At 42.4% G+C, this 7,861-nt stretch overlaps 1 protein-coding gene across 3 annotated transcripts in view; it reads left to right on the top strand.

Moving 5' to 3' along the window:
* Positions 1-151: 151 nt before the first annotated feature.
* macrod1 (mono-ADP ribosylhydrolase 1) overlaps positions 152-7,861 on the top strand; it is a 133,838-nt gene continuing 126,128 nt past the window's right edge. For all 3 annotated transcript variants that reach the window (XM_037078164.1, XM_037078162.1, XM_037078163.1), the window contains exons 1-3: positions 152-707; positions 2,149-2,247; positions 3,300-3,407. In XM_037078164.1, the coding sequence (XP_036934059.1) occupies positions 293-707; positions 2,149-2,247; positions 3,300-3,407 (622 nt within the window). In that variant the 5' untranslated portion in view covers positions 152-292. The remainder of the gene's footprint in view (positions 708-2,148; positions 2,248-3,299; positions 3,408-7,861) is intronic.

Genomic DNA, 7,861 nt, shown 5'->3' with positions numbered 1-7,861 from the left:
CCTTCTCATTAGTCATTAACTAAATTCCTAACGCCGCCAATTTACACCACATTAACGCATATCTAAACTTTTAAAAGCCTGTTGTCTTCCCAGCAGCAGTCACTTAGCACCCCTCGTAAATGGTACATTCCACACGTTAACGTCTAAAAACAAATATGGCACATGAGAGCGTTTGGTGACAGAGGTGTGTACGCTCCTAGTCGAAAACGAAACCGAACCACGGCGTGGCTGACTCGGTGACATTTGAGTTACAGCAGCACGATCCGTGTGGTCCCCTCGGCGTCACTCAGGCATGGCACTGCAAATATCAGCTCTATTTTCATACATCAGAGCCCCTCTGTGCACCGGCCCTGTGCCCCGTGTCCGTGCTACCTTCCCGGGTGTCAAGTTCAAACACATTTTAACTAGTGGGAGCCGCCAGCTCGGGGGGAAGCCAGCAACAAGTCCTGTCCGCGGCCATATTAACGTTGCCGCCAGAGCCGAGAAGTTCTCTACAACAGCGACAGCAGGGTTTTGGAAGTCCAACCAGGGGAACGGTTCCTCCTCACCCGGGGGGAGGAGAGGCTGGCTGGGTAAAGTCGCCCTCGGTGCCGCCCTCGGAGTGGGCACAGTCGCGCTGGTCCAGTCTCTCCACACCGGAACCCTCACCGCCATGGCCCTCAAAGTTAACCTGAACTCCGATGAGGGAGGCTGGAAGGAGACCAAGGGTGAGACTGTGCAACCGAAGTCCTGAGGATTTTAATTTAACGTGACAGCAGCCGCCCTGCGCCGTGCTTTATCAATAGACGGAGGAGAAACCTGCGAGCTGTTACATGGCCTACAAACACCTGTCCGGCTGTCAGTTAGTGAGCCTGTGTGCTTTTAAAATGGATGCTGGTCAAATCAAACAGTCATCACAACAAAGCAGCAACACGAATACATACATACATACATACATATTAGACCCTAAAACAGTTAAAGTTCTAATGTTGTCATCTGTAATGTCAAATCACAGTTAGCGCACCATTAACTATATGATATATACAATAGCCTTCATTAAAAACAAACAAAAAAACATGATGTAACACAGAATATGTATGATATAGAAACATTTGAACTTCAGCTTATAATCATTACAATCAATTATGTATCCCAAAAGTGATGTCTCGTGTTCAGTTGCTCAACAAATAAGCTCCTCAGAACTTTGTTTGAAGCGAGAAAGGTGGCAGGGTCCGCCAAATATAAACAAAGTACAACAGTGTCATTGTGTTGTGCTTTAATGTCCGTTTACTTGGTGTATTCAGTCAGAAAATTGAAGATAGTTTGTTTATTGGCATTGAAAAACAGGCAATAAAGATCTTTCTGTTCTGATCCAAAACTATATAGTGCACCTTTAATTTGAGACTGTTGAATGCAAAAAGTAAATTATAGAGTTTGGGAAGTTGTGACTTGAAACTCTTTTTTGTTTTTCATTCAGTAACCTGTTTTCTAGACAGCTGGCTTATAAACCTGTCAACATTAGTTTAGGTGCTGTCATCATATGGCAGTCTGTCAATATTCACTTTTACCCTATTGCTGACAGTTTGTCTTGGCACTTATCTATCCTTGCTCCTGTCATTTTTTTGCAAAGCTGTTCTGTAACTTTTGTCTTCTGCTCTGTTGTGTTGGCTTGCTGTATTGTTTGTCTTCTGTCGCTCTGTAATTTGCTCTGCTTTTGTTGCTGCCCATGTCTTTGTCGTGCTTTTACTGAAACCGACATGCCTTACATTATGATTTCTGTTTGGCATACGTATGCACAGTCCCTGAGAAATAAACTGGATAAATTAATAAATACAAATAAAATCAGTAATCATAATCAATTGATCAAGTGATTTATTGGCTTAACACAGTATGTTGTTGTCTTTATATTGTAAATCTCTACTTGAACAAACTTGAAATACACAAAAAAACATTAGGATCAAAATCTCACAGTAGAAATGATACTGTACATGAGCTTCTTTAGGAGCTTATTTGTCCTAAACTTCATTAAACGTAATTTCTTCAGGCTGGTATGCTGAAAGTACCATAGTTCTCTGTTCCGTCACTTAAATATTTTTTTACAAAATGTTTCTTTCAAGTCAAGCTAAAGAGATTATTAACTGCCTGTTCTCTCTCTCCATCATCTCTCAGACTTCTTACTGTCTCTGTCGGTGAAGGACAGGCGTCAGTACTACAGGACTTCCGGCTTCGTGCCACTGGATGACATCCCAGTGTGGACTCCCGCTGCAGGTCAGACTCCCAACATCAATCACAATCACTGTCAAGTTCATTCAGGGTCGGGTGGTCGTGGTGTTGAGGCTTTCTGGGAGGGGGTCCAAAGACAGGATCTCTCTGACTAGTTTTATCCTGTAGTGGACTAAATCAGGTTGAATAACTTGCACACTCAGAGCATTTCAACTTCACATGTAACTACAGGGGAGTCTCTGTGCATTATACAAAATAACAGAAAAGAAAACATGCAGAAGTAGACACACATACACTCACTCACTCACTCACTCACTCACTCACTCACTCACACACCTACAACAATGTTAATATGACAGGGTAGCTAGCCCACTTTTCATCAAGGTAAAACAGAAAGCGATTTGAGTTCCCAGTCAGTGAAATCAGGAGGGATCATAGCGACAACAGAAAACAATGTGTTTTTTTCGGTCTGTAATTCAAAGTGCCAACAAAGCTTGACTCTCAAATGTGCAGTGGTAGATGATTCCAGAAAAGAGGAGCACAGTAGGCACAGGCCTGACTACCAACAACAGTTCTAATGAGAGATCAGGCTGTAAATGTATGAGGGAGCCAGTCCATTTAAAGCCTTGCAAGTAAAAAGGAGAATTTTGAAGTCACTTTTTGTCTGAATCAGTTGCCAATACAGAGACATCACTAACGATGTTACTCCCATATTATTATGTTTATTATAAATAACACATAACAATAAGCTCATTTTGATTTGACTTCTGTCAGAATTCAAAATTTATTCTCAGAATTCAGCAACTGGCCCAATAAAATCCAACTCATATTGAAGTTTGTTTGCAATACATTTCTGTTATTTGTATAAAACGAATTACTTATTCTTTTATCTTGATATATATTTGTTGAACCAATGTTTTTTGTGTAGATCTCTGATTGTTGGTTAATACATTTTTAATCTGATTAATTCTTAACTCCTGATTAACCGTTAACACCTCAGTATAGAAACAAACCACCAAGACTTAGTTATTATGCAAACTGATCAGGTAATCCAATCTTGACAGTGAATGTACTGCGTGTGTCTGTCTCATTATCAGGTGGATCTGGGCAAACTCGCTACAAGAGGAATGAAAAACTGGACCAGAAGATTTCCCTCTACAGCGGTGACATCACCAAACTGGAGATAGATGCTATCGTCAACGCAGGTATGTGTGTGTAAGCGAGCGACGAGTGTCAGTGTGTAGATTAGGTGGTCGCTGATGATCTGTATTCATACATGCTAAATCAAAATGAAAAGGCAAGACAAACCATTTCATTGTATTTTCTTTACATGCAATTAAAGTATTTAGTGGGAAAAAAAAGCAACTCATGTGCAAGAATAAAATGAAGCAGGAAGCCAAACTGTGGGAAATATGAGGGAGGATTATGGATAAAAAAAGATCTGTGTGCTAAGATGAAGTGCAGCCCCCAGTCTGTTGAAGCAACGACGTACATATGCTGTACATACATCTAGCAGAAAACACCTGTGAAGGTGGTTTGTGCTGTTTTCTGTGTGTGTGGGAGGGACAGCTACAGGCTTTATTATGGTTGTACACAAACTGACAAGTCTTCTTTAGAGACTTGAACATACAGCATGTTCAAATACAAGAACAACAAAAGGTTTTAGAATCAGGAGGATTGCTCACTGCCTCCTTTGAAACTTCAAAAGGAGGCAAAGTTACCCGAAAGCCCAGCAAAGCGATTATGTGAAGTCCCAGTACTGAGCAGATAATGGACTGACTGCTTTGAAATGGAACTATGGAAAATAGCCGGAGTTAAACTAATGCGCCCTTTGAAGGCCAGTCGAAACTCCTTTTGATTGGCTGTTAGCTGGTTATGTGAAGGCAGTAATTGGTCAAAAAATAGGAAAAACCAGCTGAACACAGCTACTGTAATTAGTTGGTAGCACACCAGCTATAGATGATTTGAACGTCCTGTGTGTATACAGAGGTAGTTTTGTTTTGTTAAAGGCCAAACACGTCAAGTCTTGTTTATGTAGTATCCACCTGCCGTCTGTTTTGAAGACACACGTCTGTTACCGTAACCAAACAAACCGCTGATGTGGTGAATTAACTGGAGCTAAACTAGTGCTGAGGCTGTTGATTATTGTCATTGTAAGTTAACCTCATGATTATTTTCTGACTAATCGCTTTGTTATACATCTGTCTAATCAAGTTACTTGTGCTCCTGATACTCCTAAACCAAAAGATAATTCATTAAGTTGCCGTTTTGCTGTTAAGTTGCCATGTCTTGATGATACAACTCACCAGAGAACCGACTAAGAAAGAATACACAAAAAAACAGCACTACAACAACACCAAATACAAAATCAAACTAATACATCCTGATACAAATACCTTTGTGTTATCACAACCTTACCTAACAACAGGCCCAACAACCCACGTACAGTCATTATATGATTATATGGAAAAAGTACAAGAGAGAGAGAACAAAAAGGGATCATTGTTAGTTTAATAAAAATGTTTCACCAGCCTTCAGCTTCAATAATCTGCATTCATCAAGATATTTTTTAAGAGCATCCTTTCTTTTTTTCAACAATCTGCAATTTCCTTACGCCTTTGTTTTGTTTGTCAAAATGTGAGCTTACTCAAATTAAATGTGTGTCTGTTATTAAATCATTTTTTTACTTAGTGAAAAAAGGAAAAAAAATGCCATGCAGGTGATAAGAAAATTGAGCTTAGCTGAACAATAATGAAAATATCAATACTAAGGAAGAAAACATGTTTATTTGCTGTACTTTTGGGCTTTCCTTAGGAAAACCAATGATAGAGATCAGTTATAAAATGAGTTGCACACACTGTAATCTGAGTCATCATCACTCGGCTGAATAAACAGAAAAGCTCATACCAAATCTCATAAACGGTATTTTTCAGACAGGGTTAACATTTGCTCACACCAGTTGATGTTGTTTCCCAGCACTCACAACCAGGATTAGAGTCTTTCTAGTGACCATTAGATGGAGCCCAAAGCCAGTTCATCTGCTGAAGACCTTTTCCCGCAAGGCTGTTTGTGCATTTGGGGGAAATTTAATCTGTGTCTTGGCACAGACAGTGTGTCAGGGGAGAGCGAGGCAGGCCAGCATGCCTAAATGATGCTTGATGATGAGGCTTTAGCAGAGAATGATAGATCTCTATTGGCAGCTGACTGTCAGCAGGTGTAAGCTGTGCCAGCATCCTGTGAATATGTTGATCGTTGACTCTCATTTATGGCGTTATTACTTGTGTGTGTGCTTGCAAGCATTCGCGCATGCATCTGACTACAAATGCTTAAGTAATTATCTATGTGTACACAGCAAGTAATTGTAATTTGTCTGTGTGTGTCTGTAGAGGCGACTTTGCGTCCGGGTGCGTGTTTTACAAGAGCTTTTACAGAGTCGCACGATGCAAAGTAGTGTGGAATTAACAAGACGAAACCGCTAGTAAAGTGTCATTTAGCAGAGAGGACGAGGCAAGGTGAGGGAGGGAGACTGAAAAAAAAACCAAACACAACAGTGCCAGAGGAAACATGACTGAGGGACGGAGAGAGTCAACGCTCTGACTGACAAAAAAGGCGAGGGGAGAGACTGGAGGAGTGAAAGGAAGAGGATAAAAGAAAGGAAGGGAGGGGACACGGGCTAGTATTTAAGTCTCGGACTGCATTGCCATGGCAACAAGCAGGTACAGGATACTCACAAAGGGGTTTTGGGCAGCATAGCCTGATCATCCTTTTCTGGACTGGCTGACCGGCTGCCCAGCTGACCGCCTCTGTGGTCATTTTGTCGACTAAGCGGCTGACCTTTTCATCCGATGACTAACTGATTGACTAAGCAGCTCTGAGTGATGTCAGCCGCACTTAAAGAGATATGGCGTTGAAATACAAGAAAGCAGCGAGCAGACGTCGAGGGACACGAGGACAATTACAGAACAGACAGTTAGTTACTCTCGTTTGGAAAATTGCCGGCATAATTATTCTCCTGTTGCAGATCTTAACAGCAAAGCATCAGCATTAGAAAGCAGCCAAACCAGTGCATGTGGTTTTTAACATGTGGAGGGGAGTGTTGTGGGTATTTTTTTTCCTTTTTTTTTCTGGCTGCTCTGAAAGGCCTTGAAGAATCATTTAGCCCCTAACACTGCAAACATTCAATTGAAGCCAACTGTGGCCAATTATACGCTATACTGGCAGGCTGGTAGGAAGGTTTGGAGGGGAGCTCTCAGGCCTGGCTGGTGGTTAGCAATTGACTGCAGACACACACAAACACACACGCATGCATGAGCAGACACATGTGTGTGGTTACATGCAGGTGACAAGAACCTGGGAGTTAACAGGTGGATGTAACATGCTCCTTCCTTCCTTCTCTCCTTCCTTCCTTGATTCCTTCCCTCGGTCAGCGCTGATTGATCATGTACAGAGGCCGTTGCAGGGAGGCCGAGCGGCCGCTGTTTGTCGTTCGTGTCGCTCTCAATAAAGATTGGATTTACAGTAACTCTCCATTCCTCCTCCTTCTCCTTCTTTTCTCCTCCTCCTCCCCCATCCCCCTCCTCCTTCCTCCACACTTTTACGGCCCCTGGCTCCTGCCCACTCCTATAAAACACTACAAACATAAAAACCCACAAGCACTTAAGAGCCGTCCTGGTGAGGAGGAGGAGGAGGAGGAGGAGGAGAGGGGAGAATATGGGGGGGAGGAGACGGTGGGCAGAAACATCCTCCTCTTTACACCCCTCAATCACTCCATTCAGAGAAGGAGAGAGATGGAGGGGAGGATATATTGTCTCTGATGGGCTAGCTGATTAAGATGGATTGCACAATGAAATGTCGTTGGAGTGATGAGTTCTCGGAGTGTGTGCATGTGTGTGAATGTGTGTGTGTGGAGAACGAGGCCTCGGCAGCTAACTTTGCATTAAAACCCTTTTTCAAATTGATTAAATGCAAATTTGCTTAGCTCTACTGAGCTGCATTTTCAACCGCAAAAGTTTTATTCCTCATTTCCATTCCAGCACTTACTTGGAGCCACTGTTGTGTTGATCCTGTTTGACTCGAAATGCCATTTTGTTGTGGCCTATCTATTTTGCAGCACGGAATTGGAATTTCGTTTAAAAAGTGGCCATCGAAATCCGTTCAGCATTTTTTCTCTGTAATTTCCGTTGTTTTCAGTGGAGCTAACTTGGCCTGTGAGAGTAAATGCAGCGGCAGGGTCGGCTGATAAATCTTTCAGGCTAGACTATAAAAAACTGTCCCTAAAATTAAGCCGTGCACCGTCAAGTGATAAAGAATATTCTGCTCCTATCTGAGTCTTTAGAGCTGAGCCACTCATCATCGTGACAATTCCTGCTTGCTGAGACTCCGTGCGAGAGTGGTTGCATCTCACCTTTGCACACAGAATTATAGACAAGGCTACATGCATGTATTCCTACATGTGTGCACATGAGCGAGCTGCACCTGCTTGTGCCTGGAAAGAAAAGCAGCACACATGAATATGGCTCTGTGAATGTGTGTTCTGTACTTTTGCATGTGAGTGTCTGCACTAGATAGGGTCTCCCAGGTTTGCCTCTGCAGGTCAGAGATAAAGCTGTTGGTTGGAGCTGGAAACCCACTCACCGTGGCAACAGCTGAGAGATACAAG

The sequence above is a fragment of the Acanthopagrus latus genome, chromosome 18, assembly GCF_904848185.1.
Source record: "Acanthopagrus latus isolate v.2019 chromosome 18, fAcaLat1.1, whole genome shotgun sequence".
NCBI lineage: Eukaryota > Metazoa > Chordata > Actinopteri > Spariformes > Sparidae > Acanthopagrus > Acanthopagrus latus.
This window is presented reverse-complemented; position numbering and strand designations above follow the sequence as displayed.